Below are 17256 nucleotides of genomic sequence, written 5' to 3' on the forward strand. Positions count from 1 at the left end.
GGGTGAGAGTGAAACCTTAGATGCCCAGGAAAAACTGCAGTGGTGCAGAAATTTCACAGCGCCCCGAATAGCAAATGATTGAAAGCTAAAAGGGGATAGAGTGGCCCCCTCCCCTGAAAACACACATACAACCAACAAACCAGGTAATTTGCACACACTGCGGCCTCAAATCTGGCTCTCCATGTATGGAGGTTGTTTCCTGAACCCAGCCAGGAAGGCGGGCAAAGAGACATGCGTTAGGAGTTCGGGAACTCTTGACTGGGGCTATTGGCATGGGGGAGGGCATTAAGCCCTATATACTTTGAGGTCGAGGGGCTATGTTTTTAAAGGGAGAATTTGTGGAGTGATGCGCGCAAGCATTGTGATGGTATTCGAACATTTTTAGAAGCACCACTCAGGGGATGGTTCAGAATCAATTATCTGGCTTTTCGAGGCTTGACCTTGCATTCCAGTCCTGGGAGATGGTATGGGCATTTACAACAAACGCAATTGGTGAATGGTGACTGTACCTTTCCTGGGAGACAAAGACACATCAGTGGATGATGTAGGCTGAGCAGCATGCGAAGATCCCACTGAGTGAATGAGATTAGATCTTTTTTGCCCTGTTTTTTTTTTTTTTATTGGGATGACATTTTGTTTGGTTATGAAAGACATCGTTACCTTGCATTCTGTTGCTTGGTTAGAAAAGGTATAATGGTGTTTTTTCCCTTTTAAACAAATGTGCCACTTGTGACTGTTTAGCTGTTATAGTAAAAGACAAGTAACACATAAAGGTAAGTATTGTGGATATAGGAGTATTTGGAATATGTCTCTCTGCCTATGGACTGCCACATGGATGTTAAACGCGATTGAGGGGAGAGAAGATTTTTCATGATCTGGATATATGATCTGTGACCCAAACGAGTGCCAAGGAAGGTGGGAGGGCGGGGAAGGGGAAAGGAGGGGAGGGTGGTTTAGTTTTTATGAGAAAATGCAATGACGTATCTCTTTGACATGCAATATTATATTTAGGTGTGGAATATGGAGAATGAGACGACAAAAAGACAAATGTGTCAACTTGCAATAATGGCATGGAAATTTTACTGGAAAGGACAGTGAGAAATACATTAAAAACAACATGCTGTAAACATTCCAGTAATTTCTGTCAAGTAGAGAGAAGCTCAGCCGATTCTGTTTGTCTCTGCCAGGGCTGTTGTCTAATTCAAGAAGAAATAAATTCCCTGAACACACAAACTTCCTGAATTAAATGGTTTAGTTTCTGAGTGTTTTACACCATTTGAAGTCTCTTTAACATCAATGTATAACATGGAGGTGGGATTCTGAGGCAAAGATGGAAGCTGGTTTATTTTGAAACATTTTACAGAGGGTGGGGCACACGATGAGGGCCCAAGAGGAGACTCAAATAAGGGGTGGGATGGGGTAGGCGGGTATCTTTCCAGAAGGAGCAGGTGTGGAAGAAGACAGCTGAGAGAGAGGGGCAAGGGGTGGGAGGGAAAGTCTCAAGGGTGCATTGGGAGGAGGAGGAATGGGAGTAGATTGGGGAAGGGGGGGGGGGGGGGGTGTTAGCTGTCCACTTCAAGGGTTTCACATAGCTATTTATAGATGTCCACCAGCAGCCATCTCCAGAAAAGTGTTGACAGTAGAATATATGGTCGATTTATCACCATCGGCTGCTGATTTTCCTACAATCTTCATTCTTCTTTCATTAGTATCCAAGGTGTTAGTTCTCTGTTTTTTCACCACAGCCTCTTGTCAAGAATGGGGCATGAAGGAATGTGTTTTTTCTCTTACTGGACGTTCTCCATCATTTTCAGAAACTCTGTGGAAGAGAATGAGAGAGTCTGGATTACAGTGAAACCATGGGAGAGGGATGTGGTGATAGTCCACACACACATAATGAAGGTGGTTATAGACATAATGAGGGGAGCAGAGTGTGTGCGTGTGCGTGTGTGTATGTGTGTGTGTGTGTGTGTATTTACAGATCAAATCTCCTCACCATCGAAATCGATCTTGCCATCTTTGTTTGTGTCTGCGTCAGCCATCAATTCGTCCACTTCTTCCTCCATCAATGGTTCTCCAGTGGCGCGCATGATGTCACCAAACTCCTCACGGTCAATCCACCCATCCCCATTCCTGTTGCCACCGTCATTGGAATCAAAACAATCATTCATGTCTTAATATCCATAATGCTACAGCTTCCTATTAACCGCTGTGACAGCTGGATTAGGAAAACAGCTAGGTAGGTGCTTATAAGCACAGTCATACAGGATTTTCAGATAAATATACACCATAAACGACAACGAACTGGCAGAAGTTTAGTTTTTCCTACCCAGGGTAATTTCACCAAAGCCAGATAAGCAGGGGTTTTTAAGTATGCCTAAAATAATCTGAGCGTTTAAGTGTTAATAAGAAGTAAATCTCCTGAAGATCTATTGCACTGATACTGATATGTATGTAGGCCTACAGTGTGCTGCTGATGGGTATCGCTCATGTTTTGACTCCTCCTGCTATTTTTAGGAATGAAATGTATGAAATCTAAATGGAATTTTCAATAACTAAGCAGACATCCCAAGTCTCCTGAAGTTCCGGGAGTCTCCCGCATATTGATAGTGGCTCCCTTATGCCCGCAAATTAGATACAATCTCACGAAATCTGGAGCGCGCACGCGAGACCGAGACTTTGCTCCAAATCAAAGAGTAGGCTAAGTAACTCTTTGCTCCAAATTGCATGTGCATCTGAGTGTAGCGCGCACACGAAGGAAAGGGAGAGAGAGAGACAGTGCGTGTGTGTGGTCCATGTGCCTGTTCATGAAGCGCTCTTCTGGATACCTCCCTAAAATGACTATTTGCAGATGGGGATGTCTGTAACTATCTACTATGCACAGAAGGATTTTTGGCAGTGCCCCCTGCAGATGTTTAAATGTACTGCAACCAGGATGGCTATAGCCTATTCTTACAATGTGACCATGTACAGCAACTCAAACAAAAAACAGATTTAACCAAATTATTAATAATTATTGGTTCACAGGTACTTGCCAAATTATTGGGGAGAGGGGAAAATACTTCAGAGATTCAGTTCATGCTTAAGGGAGAATTCCGGTGTGATATTGACCTAAAGTGTATTGAAACATGATACCGAGTGTGAACGTATGTCTCATAGCCCATCTCGGCTTGTCCCCTGCACTCCAAAATCTGGCTAGTTAGCCGATGCTACCAACAGCTTTTTCAATAGTGGTGCTTCGCCCGGGCTAGCCATGCAAATAAATCACTGTTTTACACCCATTTACGAGGCTCAATGTATCTCCACACTTCATTGGTAGACTTCCGAGGGCCCTGACATTTAAAACGAGACATTGAGAACTTTGAAAAAGCACTGGTAGTTTACTTACAAGACGATTTATACAAACAGTATCTTCACGAAGTTTAGCGTTTGCAGCCATCTTGAATTTAGTCACGATAAGTCGAGCAACGAGTAAGAATGAACAGGTATGATAAGGGATCAGATTCCAAAAATAATTCAGTGGAAATGCATAGATTCCAGTTGCTGCTACGCTAATATGAACTATGCCTGTGTCCGACTTCGTCATCGTTCAATTCATCCCTTGTGTTTAAAATGTGCGGATAGGCCGATGGTAAGCTTGGTTCGCGAACGTTATTCTTTATTCTAAATGCCATGGCGATAAAGAGAAAGAAGTCAGAAAAGGAATTTACCTTAGACTAGGCTATATCAGAGCCCGTCTACGGACATTCTCTGGCTATATAACCTACTGAAATAGGTTAATGATGTAAAGTCAAGTGCGCTTCTATGGGACTGGTGTAAAAATCAGTTTTTTATTGATGAGTCGGAGTGGCAAGTGCTGCGCATAGTTGCAGTGGAATGTGGCTGCCCAGGGCATTATAAAACTTCTCACTCTTGGACCTACTCATACACAGCGGAAGAAACTGGAATCCATGCATTTCCACTGAATTATTTTTGGAATCTGATCCCTTATCATACCTGTTCATTCTTACTCGTCGCTCGACATCGTGACTAAATTCAAGATGGCTGCAAACGCTTAAACCATTGAAGATACTGTCTGTATAAATCGTCTTGTAAGTAAACTACCAGTGCTTTTTCAAAGTTCTCAATGTCTCGTTTTAAATGTCAGGGCCCTCGGAAGTCTATCAATGAAGTGTGGAGATACATTGAGCCTCGTAAATGGGTGTAAAACAGTGATTTATTTGCATGGCTAGCCCGATGCCGAAGCACCACTATTGAAAAAAAGCTGTTGGTAGCATATTTAACTAGCTGGCAGATTTTGGAGTGCAGGGGACAAGCCGAGATGGGCTATGAGACATACGTTCACACTCGGTATCATGTTTCAATACACTTTAGGTCAATATCACACCGGAATTCTCCTTTAAGGCTTAGAGATACGCACTTGTCAAACACACGGAAACATTCCGACAGCTCCTCATCTGACTTTCCAGCCTGGTCCTCTTTCAGCTGCTGCACCATCATGACTAAGAACTCCTCAAAGTCGATGGTTCCACTGCCTACAGAAGGTTAATAGAAGATTAATAATATCTTTACCGATGTGATCACACTGATACCTATAATAACAGGCACTTGAAATTTGGAATATAAACACTAATGCTCTCTAGGATAACTGGAATGTTGAAGGAAATAAACAGTTATATTTTGAATTGATGCCTTTTCAGAATTAGCAGTTTAAGTCCATTTTGTCTAGGTGTTTTTATGTTAATGTTTATATTAAAGAGGTATGTGTTTGCATTGCACTTTATATTAATGAATAACTCATTACCATATCGTATAGTGTTCTATATAGGGCTGGGATAAACGATTATTTTTTAAACGATTAATCTAGCGATTATTTTTTCAGTCCGATTCGATTATCGATTATCTCCCCATTAATTGACTAATAGCAATTTATACATGTTGATTTATATATCTGAATGAAAAAAAACATGAATTCCTTAACATTGCAATTTATGTTTATTGCTCTTAAAATTCCAAAATAAAAGACTATACAAGTGCAAAGTAATGCATTCTTAGTCAGAGGTAGCATTCAATAAAGTTCAGTAGTGTATAGGTCTAATTGAGTGCCTGTCACTTTAAGACGTTCGTTCCCTTGCAATTGTAACACTAACGCAGTTAAACGGCTGCTGATGTATGGATGCAATTCATAACGTAGTTAGTTCAAATAACAGTTTGTACTTCTCCTTGGGACAAGCACTTTTGAGTCTTAGAAAACACTTTTCCATTTACATCGGGATTTTGCAAACATTCAGTGTCAGAGTCAATAAAATGAGCCCTGAGTAACGAAATTGACAAGCAGCTGTAAGTAAGCATGCTAAACTCAACATCCAAACAGTATTCTAACGTTAGCTTTGATATACTGCTTGATTGCATAACTTAACTAAGTTTAGTCTCCTCAGTGAACTATGTTGTGATAAGACCTTAGCAGAATTAACTTGACTGCAGCAGTGTTGAACAAATTTGAACAGCATGGTCATGATGCTAAGCGGATTTAATAGCAATTTAGCCAGCCGTGTTCTATGCAATGCTTCTATGTCGCAACAACAATCCTTCAACAATCGTGAATATTTTATGTTAAATGCACATGCATAGGAGGGGCAGCGGGCTCGTTACGAGAGAGAGCGGGCGTGGCAGGGAAAGGCTGCGTGCATGAAAAGTGCAGCTCAATGAAAGGATTGTATCTTATCTTTAATTTAAATAGTACAACATAGAACATCGATGTATGACGGCCGGTTTTGATTTTGTGACGCCCCACCACAGATTAGTCAACGTATGGGAAACACTGAAGGTGTAAAATTCAAAATATTTGGCAGCACGCGTCTTGGGTCTGACAAATCGACACGCATATTTTGCATCAACGTATTTTTTGCGTCGACGTAATCGATTACGTCGACTTGTCCCAGCCCTAGTTCTATACAAAGATTACACATTTGTTTAATATTTGATGGAAAAAACAAAATGATCAGGGAGATATTACATTAACAAGTTTGATAGTTTACCATCCTCATCAACCTCTATAATAATGGCATCCAGTTCTTCTCTGGTTGGGTTCTGACCCAACATTCTCATGACTTGACCCAACTCCTTGGTGCTGATATCACCGCCTCCATCTGTGTCAAACAAGTCGAAGGCAGCCTTGAACTCTGACAAAAACAAAGATATGAATTTAAAGCAACTGCATTTTATTCAAAAACGTTCAATCAAAGGAGATATCTGGTGATTTTTCACAGCAGCTAAAGCAGCCAGGCATGTTCTTGAGCCCCATGTTCATGCCCCCAGAGTGTAGCGCTGTAGCTGCCTGGCTACTTTAGCTGTTGGCTGCAGCAACTCGAGTTTGGTAAAACCGATTGTTTTCGGGGTTTTTTTCCATACCGACAGTACTCGGTGACCTCAGCGAAATGGACAGGGTGCGATTTGTGTAAAAACCAGAGGGGGGGATGATTTTGAATAAGTTTGTAAACCCCCCACCCCCACCCCCCAAAAAAAAAATTAAAAAAAATGAACGAACGATTCATAGCCTAGTAATGTAATGGCTAATAATACCCTATATTATTTTGCCACCTTTGTAACATTTTAGTTTACCGTGGTGTATGACTTTAAACAGCGAGTGTGCTTGGTATGATGATCAGCTCCTCTAATGCAGGGTAGGACTACGTTTTGACAAGCATAGAAATTCACCTTGTTCTTGCCCCATCTGAAATGACTTCTCTACTTTTGCTGCCTCCATCCTTTCTGTATTTGTTGTGTAAAAAAACGTTGTATATGATGGCACTGAAGTCTTAAGTTAGTGAAATGGCTAACAGTGTTAGTTGGTAACCAAATAGCCTACACATTGCGCTACACGCTGCGTATAGGCTACGTGCATTCTCTCTCCTGCTGATTTGCGTTCAGTAGCCAAGTGCGTAATATTGCAAAAGTTGAAAAAATAAATGTGTTTATTGTAGCCTACAGAAAATAAATAGCCTATCATACTGTCAGTTAATTGCCTACAGTGCAGTGAAGAGTTTGGAGAGTAAAGTTATAGGGCAACTTTAAGTTTTATGAAAATAATTTACGAACCAGAACATAAAGACCATGAAGCTTCTATTTCTTGCAGCTGTTAAAACACCCGCTAGATAGTTTAAATACCCACCAACATTCGTTTTTGCAGTACAGATTATTTCTAAAAGTTATTTGTCTACTACTGGCTGATTTATCAAACGAGGGCTTTCTCGTTCGTCCTCCGCAAACTACAGGTGTTTCGGGAGAGAGCCATTGAATAAGCGATGCCATTTCTGTAACACTTTTTGTGACATTCAGCAAATATCTCCTCATTTAATGTAAGTTCCTTCGGACAATAGGCCTACGTTCTACTCTACGTGCAGTTGTCCTCCATCTCAGTTGCATCAGTTTTCTAATTTTGAAGGTTCTAAAACATTATTATGCTTCACTGAATCCTTCTCGTTTTCTTTCATTTGTCCAGCTAACTTTTCCATTGAACCTAGCCATTTATTATGGATTACACACTCGACATTCTGAAATGTCCTGCACGATCAAGGCCAAATTAAGTTATCACGCAGCCACTGTGTCAGCAGCATCAGTGCTGACGGTGACGGTGCGTTTCTGATGTCAGATTATTATGTAGGCTAGCCTACTAGACTGTTCTCACGTTGCAGCGCTTTACTTATATGAAGTAGCATTAATCAATATGAGGGGCAGAGGGGGATAAATGTTGTCCCCCCGTCCCGACGAATGCACTTAAATAGCAATATTGAAGCACTGTTATATAATGTTATTGATGGTTTTGTCTAAATAATATGGCATTGGAACAGCAGGAGGCAGAGTAGGCTACTATATTCAGTAATGTCTTCAGGCATACAGAGGCAAATCGAAGTAGGCCCCCATATCTGTAAGCCAGTGGACTAGCCATTTATGCCTCCCTCTGGCCACAGGCTATACATAACATCAATTATCAATCATTTATTTGACAATGTTTTATGTAGGCAAACCTTGTGCACCGAGAGAGAGAGAGAGAGACCTCTATCAAAATACCGGGACACAAATGGACTTCATGACCACTGAAGGTAAGGAGTCACCACTTACTTGCTTACACCCCCACACACACACACACACACACACACATACAAAATTACCCGCAATCATTTCCTCGCTCAAGAAGGAGCGAGCATCAGTTTGGGCATCAGTCGGCTGAAAAAGAAAGAGGCATTTTTGTGAGAGGTTATCTCAGATACACACAAAGAAAATTGTATTGTCCAAATAATCAAAGAACATTCCATCCATGGAAAAGGACTAATCTCTTACTTCTTTTTTTTCTACCAAGTGATTCATTTTAATTTGCCTAACTTATTATGACCGCCAAGAGCTGGCGGGTGGTCATATAGGTTTAGTCAGATTTTTTTTTTTTTTTCGCGCATGGCCAAATTTCCGTCCAATGATTCCGGGACACTGAAAGACCGGGGTACACGAAATTTGGTGGGCATGTACCCCACATGGATAGCATGGAACCGTCATTTTTCGTTTTGATCTGTAGCCCCCCGCTGGACTGGACCCCCAAAGGAGGTAGGGCAGACCACAGTTCTCTATGAATATCTTGAGAACTGTAGGGCCTAGGATGACCATTTTTTTCGATATGTTTGCCTCCAGGGTCATGTTAACCCATTTCATGTGCACACATGTGCACAAACAGATACAACACACACACACACACATACATTCACAGTAATCATACGTATGACACATACTCACAGAGTAGACATATGCGGCTTGCATGCACAGGCATACACGCAGGCACACACACAACACGTGCACACACACACACACACACACACACACACACACACACACACACACACACCACACACATAACATAAACATAACACAAACAATCAAAAATTTCTCAGAATTATGAACAGGCAAGATGGAGGTGGGGTTGTATAAAATGTGAAATCTATGAACTAATCATGTTTTGGTACTTGTTGTCTAGCAGATACCAGTGAGAATTGAGTGTGGATAATGCAATTTAGTGAGACAGTTAGAATCATATAGGCCTTTCAGCGTGATTTCTTTTTGTGGAAAAAATGTGCTAGACTGGGCGGCGGTCATATTTTGTACCGCTCTGCGGTACATCTATTTTTTATTTCAGATGACTGTGATCAAAGATTGTTGAAAGAAGACCTTTGTGCTGTTTTGAATAAGGCCTACCTTTGTGCCAGAAAATGATGACTTCAACAATATTAGCTGCCTCCCATTTTAACGAAAACATCCAAACTTACAATTGACTGGTCCTCACCCCCCTTCTCTAAAATGCCACTTGAGTTAGCTATCTATAGTCAGTAGTAGTTAGAAACATGATTCTTGATTCTAATCAAGATCAAATGATTTCACTGGAGACGGAAAAAGAGCTGTGGATATTTTCCATACAAAAAAATCACCTCAAAGCTTTCTTTTTTATAATCTTTCACTGTCAATTTCAATATACGCCTCGCCATAGATATCCGTATAAAGAAACAGAAGCTGTTTAAAAGGAAGTATGCTCCACCCTAAAATCATTACCTTGAACTTTTCATTTGAATGCAAACTATCACTGCTGTACACACAGCTAAGTCTGTTAAACATGTATATGTTGATGTAACCAGTGCAATTGTCCATCTTCTTCCTAAACAACCTATCATGAAGTGATATAGTGAGCTAGATAGTAAGTGATATAAGTGACTATCGTTTCAAATAATTGAGAGTCAGATTACTCTCTACAATAAGACAGTTAGTAACATGTCTTTGTGTATTGTATCATTACACTGTAAAACAACCCTCATCATTCTCCCTCAAAACCAGGAGGGAACCTTATTTATCCACTTAATTTCAACCAGGAAGGAAACGTTCCACTGAATTACAATCAACAATAAAAAGCATTCTAAGGATGTAAGGAGAAACTGCAAAGAATAAAACAAAATCTCACTCTTTGCCACTGAGCGAACTGTCATTACAGTAATGTCCTCTGTAAGAAATCCCTTATGGTGGAAGAGGGTCTTTACTAGTGCTCTGAAACCTAAACCAACATATTTGTTTATTACTCTGAAGTCCTGGTTTGAGGCCGGCAGTGCTACACCTCTTTCTCTTTGCTACAGTCAGTGTCTCAAATGGGATGGATAGTGTGGCTTGTCTTGAGGCATTTGTGGGCCCAGTATCACTGTATCTGGGATCACAGCAAAAGGTGAAGCACTAGTGTGTGGAGCACCATGAAATGGGAGAAGTTCTGTTTGTGTGTGTGTGTGTGTGTGTGTTGGGTAGGTGGATGGGTATGTGTGTGTGTGTGTGTGTGTGTGTGTGTGTGTGTGTGTGTGTGTGTGTGTGTGTGTAGGTGGATGGGTAAGTGGATGGGTGGGTTGTTGGGGGCAGGCATTAGGTGGGGTGGTGCGCAAGGGATGCCTGTGTGTAATGTAGTGATGTCACCATGGTTGAGTTTATGCTCCTATTAATTAATAAGCAACAACGCCAAATTATTATTTCCGTTTGAGGCCGAAAGGGGTGACTGCTCTCTCCCTGCACAACACCAGATCATAAGGTCCAGAAATCACTAGCTCTCTCTCTGGGATTTAGCCCTTCTGCATCAAATGGCTAGGGCATTTACTGGCCTTGCTGGCCTTTTAACCTGTCTTCTGCAGCAGAAATAGTGCACCATAGACCAATGCACATGGCTTATAAGCTAAGCTTCAAGTGTTAAGATGTCAGCTATGTTAGCTCTCATGAATGTGACATTGATGTTCCTGCCAGTGCTCTCTGGACAGTGCTGACCTTCATGTCAACTCTCATCACAGCATCTAAGATAAAGCAAACTTGCCTCAAAAAAATCTCCTCCAATAACGACTAATGTATGTGACATACTTTAGAAAACGAATATGGAGTCTGAATGTATTTCATTTTGAATATTATTTTGCATACAAATGTACACATCTGACTAGACGTGTAAAATGATCAACAACTGGTGTCCACAAAAGAACTGCATGACCTGTTTGCCACAGACACCTGTTCATTTTTCACGCCAACACTCTGAGCTCCCACATAAACATTCCCATACATCCAGTGGTGCTGTGCTGGGTGTTTTTCTGGACACCTTGATGATTTCATGGTCAAGATACTAGTCCATAAAGAGTGAATGTCCAATATAATCCATAATCTTTACAGACGGTCAACTCTGTTTCCAGGACTACTGTCTTCAAAAAAGCTTCTAATCCCATGAAGTACCAGGTCATCCTAACTAACTGATTGTCGCTCAGTGTCCTTTCCTTTTACATCTCAACATCCAATAGGTAGGTAGCATAGAGAAAATCTTACCATAGTGGCTGGCTTGGCTGATGAGCTGACCAAAGAGAGCCAGAGAAAAAGAAAGATCTGGGATTCACAACAGAACAGAACAGAACTTCCCCAATAAGTACCTGTATATCCCCTCTCAGTTAAACTGCAGCTGACTGGGATAGGGTGAGACGTACTCGAGAGGGTTAACTTTAACCAATCACTTTCGTCCTTGAAAAGGAAACCCCACCCCACACCGTTCCCTATAGGCTGTCTGTACCACTCCAATGCCCCATGCACACTCTTGCTTTCCCCATATTTAGCTAGAGGACAGGACGGCCAGCCGCAATGACATTTAATGAAAAAGGAGGGAAAGAAAAGCAAGTGAGACATCGAGAAGTTATTTTGGCAGCGGATTAACAAAGAATGCTCGGACAAATGGATCCTCTCTTTTGCTCTCCGCCTCTCCTCCTCCTCCTCTCTCTATCCCTCTCTTTGTCTCTGTGTTATATGCTCAAACAGAGAGAGAGAGAGAGAGAGAGATGTGTGTCATTGCTTGCATGCTTGTGTATCATCTCCTCCTCATCTGTCAATCTGTCCATCAGTGTTCGCTGGCTTTCTTCACCAACACTATGTGGACACGTCTTGTTTGGACTTCTGCAAAATAGGTGACAAGTAATTAATCTTCATCTGTAGTCAATGATTCCTGTTCATTAGAATAAAAAAGTATTAGGAAAACTATCAGATGATCAGTCGTCAGATTTCAACATAAAAAAATTATTTGCTCTGTTAACACTCCCTTAAAGATAACTGAAGAGAGAATAGGATGTACTTTATTTAAAATAACATATTATTCCGAAATAAATGTCCATGCAATGTATGTAAATGCATTTTTTACTTTCATCTTTCACATGTTTCTATCTTCATAACGTGTTAAATTCGTTTCAGTTAAAGGAAAAAAAAACTGCACCATTATAATTTCTTGATGACTTATGAGAACATTCAACTCTTCTGTGATTCACCTTTTTAGACGGTGGAATTAACGTGGATTAAATAGGACAGTGAATGATTACATATCGTTTTAAAGTATTACACACAATTTCTTTCTTTCTTTCTTTCTTTCTTCCATCATTTCACCACTCTTCCGCAGCTCATCTCTATCTCTCTCTCTCTCGTCTTGTTCCTGGGCTGTTCTCACATCTACTCAAGGAGTGACCTTGTCCACTAATCCTTATCTACACATCCATCCCGGCCCGCGGCTGCTCCGGTTTCTTGTTGTAATCCTTGACGTGCTAGAGTTTCGTTGGCTTTGCAAATATATATATCTCCAAGGCCCAACTTCTTTGCTGCAAGGGTGACCACTCACACATGCACATACACACATACACACAAACACAAACACTCCCTCCTCTCTAAAAGCTCTCTCTTTCTTTCATCCTCTTTTTCACACACACAGACATACGACACACACACACACACACACACACTTACCAACAAATAAACACACAGACATCTCTATGTAACGCAAACGCAATACATCTCTATGTAACGCAAACGCAATGTAACGCAAATTAACACATTAATACAAACATTAACATACCGTAAAACTCCAAATAATAGCCCGGGCTTTTATTTTCCCAAATCACCAAACTGCACCGGCTAGTATTAGAGACAGGCGTCTATATGAGAGGCCTTTAATTCCCTTTACACAAAACATTTCCTCTGCAAAGATGGAAAATATTATCGAATTAATTATTTCAAACACACTGAATGTCTACCTATATGACTAGGCTATCTGATGACAATTACGGATCATCATTCATTTAGTGTTGAGATGTTGTTCATTGAGTGAGATACAGTAAGATCCAAATAGCAGGGATAGCCAGAACAGATGAAACACATTTTAATTAAACGTAATTTACAAAGAGATCGTATCACACTGAAAGCTCATACACTGTAAAACATAACACTACATCTTACTGCAGTAACACAAGTATACTTTACTTACTATAGGCTGACCTAGTGTTCTTACTAGAGTAACATTAATAATGTGCCGAACTTGCATCAATAGAGCATCACAGTCCCGCCCACAGGAGTTTCCGGAAGTAAGAATTCAATGCAATTTCTCCATTGACAATTCGGGTATAAGCCATAAAAACTTAACTGCACATGGTCTCAAAACCAGCTACAGCTGTACTAAGCGATTGTGTATGCTCATATAGACGCCAAAAGTTCACGGGGCACTAACCTCGTTTTGAGATAAATGTATTTTATTTGCGATGTCTTGGATAAGTACTTCATTACCCACAATCCTGAACAATCCCACAATCCCACAGTGATGCCTCTGATTGGTGGAAAGGCCGTTAAGGTCATAGTTTGAAACTTTATCAGCGAAAATGATTGACAAAGATGGCAAATTATTGCGAAACTTTATCAGCGAAAATTATTGACAAAGAGTCTTTTACTGCCTAAGGCGAAAATCTTAATGTGAATAAAAACTTTCTAGACGAACATTGGTACTTGTATCAACAAGGATTGTGGTTTATATAGGCTATCACACGAACTTAGTCAGGGCCAATACACCATCAAATAGAACACTGCAAATGCTAGTTTGAACACTTAACTTTTCAGGTAGCCGATAGGCTAATCATTAGCCTTTCAGACATTAGAATGTCATTATAATGCTGCTAACATTAGCCTACATGCTGCAATACAGGTATGAAATATATTATGTTTTAGTGACCTTGTTGTTTCTATGAACATGAATTGTTGTTTATATGAAACATCACCTTAGTCGAGGAATAAAAAGCCCTGTATATCCCCATTAAGAACTTAAACCTTTGAACTAGCTAGCTAGCTGATAGCAAAGCTGGATGCTACCTTTCTTTTACTGTCTATGGATGCTACCACCGGGTAGACACTGCAGTAAAATGGTTAGCAAACCGTCCATGCCCCCGTGAATATTTCAGTTTCAAGGACGAAATCAAGAGTGTCCAAAGGGGTGAAAACCAGTTTAAATCGGGTCACATTATTGACTGTTGTGTGTCGAGGGTCAGCTTGTGGGTTTTGTATGGGCCAGCATGAGGGACAAGACCTACACAGCTCAAGTTGTGAACAAGCAATATCCTAGTTCTCAAGTTCTCAAACTATGAGTTTTATGAAGTGGTGGCAGAAACATCTGAAATGACCACCATTCTAACTTTCACTCACCTGATGAGAACTTTATGATGAGAATATTTGAACGAGTGAATAAAAAATATAAATAATTATACCAGAAAGTTCCAGAATTATGACATGAATAGAAGTTAGTTAGTTATTATGACCGCCGCGCAGCGAAGCGGCGGTCATATAGGTTTAGTCAGATTTTTTTTTTTTGTTTTTCCGTCAATGATTCCCGGGACACTGAAAGACCGGGGTACACGGAACTTGGTGGGCATGTAACCCCACATGGATAGCATGGAACCATCGTTTTTTCGTTTTGATCTGTAGCCCCAGCTGGACTGGATCCCCGAAAGGAGGGTGGGGCAGACACAGTTTTATGAATATCTCGAAAACCGTAGGGTTTAGGAGGACCATTTTTTTTGTATGTTGATCTCAAGGGGCCATGTCAACCCATTCCATAACCACTCATTTCATGTATAGCGCCACCTAGTTAAACACAAAAAGTAAAATGTGGTGTTGTAATTGAAGGTATCTGTGACCTAACATAGTCAAAACTGCACGAAATTGGAAGTGTAGGATCATTATGACACCCTCTGTATGCACGCCAAGTTTTGTGGAATTCCGTTCATGGGGGCCACACAATAAATTAATTTATGTTACTATACACCAACTGGCCTGTAGGTGGGCGGAGACAGTTTTCTGTGAATATCTCGAGAACCGTGGGGCCTAGGAGGTCCACCTTTTTATGTATGTTGGTCTTAAGCGGGCATGTCAACCCATCCCATTACCACTTATTTCATGTATAGCCACCTAGTTAAAAATTAAAAAGCAAAAAATTAGGTGTTTTCATCACAATATCTCTGGCTGACAAGGTCAAAACTGCATGAAATTGAAAGTGTAGGATCATTATGACACCCTCCGAATGCATGCCAAGTTTTGTGTACTTTCGTTCATGGGGGGCCTTACAATAAAGTAATGTATGTGTACATTTAGTGACGTATACACCAACAAGGATTCCGGGACACTGAAAGACTGGGGTACACAAAACTTGGTGGGCATGTACCCCACATGGATAGCACGGAACCGTCATTCTTCGTTTTTGATCTGTAGCCCCCCGCTGGACTGGACCCCTGAAAGGAGGGTGGGGGCAGACACAGTTCTCTGTGAATATCTTGAGAACTGTAGGGCCTAGGATGACCAATTTTTTCTGTATGTTTGCCTCCAGGGGTCATGTTAACCCATTCCATGTGCACACATGTGCATAAACAGATACACACGCACACACATACATTTACAGTAATCATAATGTGATGACACATACTCACACAGTAGACATATGTACGCATGCATGCACATGCACAAACACACATATGAGGCAAACACACAAGCACGCACATACACACACACACACACACCCACACACATAAACATAAATTTGTACACGCACACATGCACACAATTCAAGAATTTTTCCCGTCATCTACTCCCTGAATTTTTGGTCATTGATACCCGGGACACCGAACCACCGGGGTACATGAAATTTGGTGGGTATGTAGCCCCACTAGACTTTTACGGAAAAATTTCATTTCGTCCCCGGGGACCACCACCACCCATCCTCCCCCCCCCCCGTGCTGGGCCCCCCCGAACAAAAAAAAAAAAAAAACAGTTTTTCCTAAATAACTACCTGAACCGTGGCACTGAGGATGAAGAATCTTTTATGGTATGTTGGTCTCAAGGGCCCACATCAACCTGGCTCATAATCACTCATTTGTGATTTGCACCCCACCCCCGTAAAAATGAAAATGCAATATTATTCTGCTTTAATCGCCCTATCTTTAGTTAAGATGTTCAGAACTGCACCAAATTTTATGTGTATGATTGACCTGGCATTCTCTGGGGGTATGCCAAGTGTCGTAGAGAATTTCATCCATGGGGGTCTAAAAAAATTAGGTTATGTGTACATTTAGTGACTGTACACTCATTGGCCTGTAAATGGCGATGCACACATATACACATGCACACACACAGGCACCCACATATTATCGGTATTAGAGCGGCCGATACATAATTACAAATTCAGTAGGATTAAAAAGAAAGCCAAAATAAATATTCATCATCATCATCATGGCTGCATTTTCAGTATTGGCGATAAGTAGTCGTTTGTCCACTAGATGGCATGATCGTTGCAGTGAGACGTAATTTTGTTGGAAGTTAAAAGTGGGATGGAAAAACAATGGACGCTTCCTACAAGGACTGTAATTTACTGCAGTTTAACATCTAATAAGGATAGGGCGATGTTCGCGTGAAGTGTAATTCCCATTTCTTCTTGAAGCCGAAATAAATCTGAGGATGTTTATCGGACATGCTTGGTTTTACTGCAGGACGCGTTAATCTTGTAATATCAATAAGGACCTAGGTAATGTTACCGTTAGCGTTGGTTGAGTGATGGAGGCATTTGATTGATTGCATTTGTAGAAAACTATAAATGCGGTTATACCAAGCAAATTGATAGCAGCACTGTTTGTATCTTTCGACTGTCATTTATTGCATGTGCTACAAAATCATTCTGTGCAATGGAAGATTTACCAACGTTACCCGGTCTGATACAGTTTGCCTATACATGCGTGAGACTGAGGCGCCTGTTTATTTTGTTTTAAAGTGCGTGCAGGGGTGTGTGAGGGGAATCGATGTGCTTTGATTACAGCTTGGTAGTTGTAGTCTGTGAAATTAAAAAGCGTGTGTGTGAAGTATCCAAACAATGACACC

The 17256-nt window shown here is 40.9% G+C and overlaps 1 protein-coding gene across 1 annotated transcript; it reads right to left on the minus strand.

Annotated features, from left to right (window-relative positions):
* Positions 1–1317: 1317 nt before the first annotated feature.
* LOC125292835 (troponin C, skeletal muscle) lies at positions 1318–11435 on the minus strand. The gene is made up of 6 exons (XM_048240289.1): positions 11371–11435; positions 8172–8226; positions 6039–6182; positions 4421–4535; positions 1997–2133; positions 1318–1819 (listed from the first exon to the last, which is right to left on the minus strand). Exons 1-6 carry the CDS (start codon positions 11371–11373, stop codon positions 1788–1790), a joined length of 486 nt encoding a protein of 161 aa, XP_048096246.1. The 5' UTR covers positions 11374–11435; the 3' UTR covers positions 1318–1787.
* Positions 11436–17256: the final 5821 nt, after the last annotated feature.

Source organism: Alosa alosa, chromosome 4 (genome assembly GCF_017589495.1).
Source record: "Alosa alosa isolate M-15738 ecotype Scorff River chromosome 4, AALO_Geno_1.1, whole genome shotgun sequence".
NCBI classification, from domain to species: Eukaryota; Metazoa; Chordata; class Actinopteri; order Clupeiformes; family Clupeidae; genus Alosa; species Alosa alosa.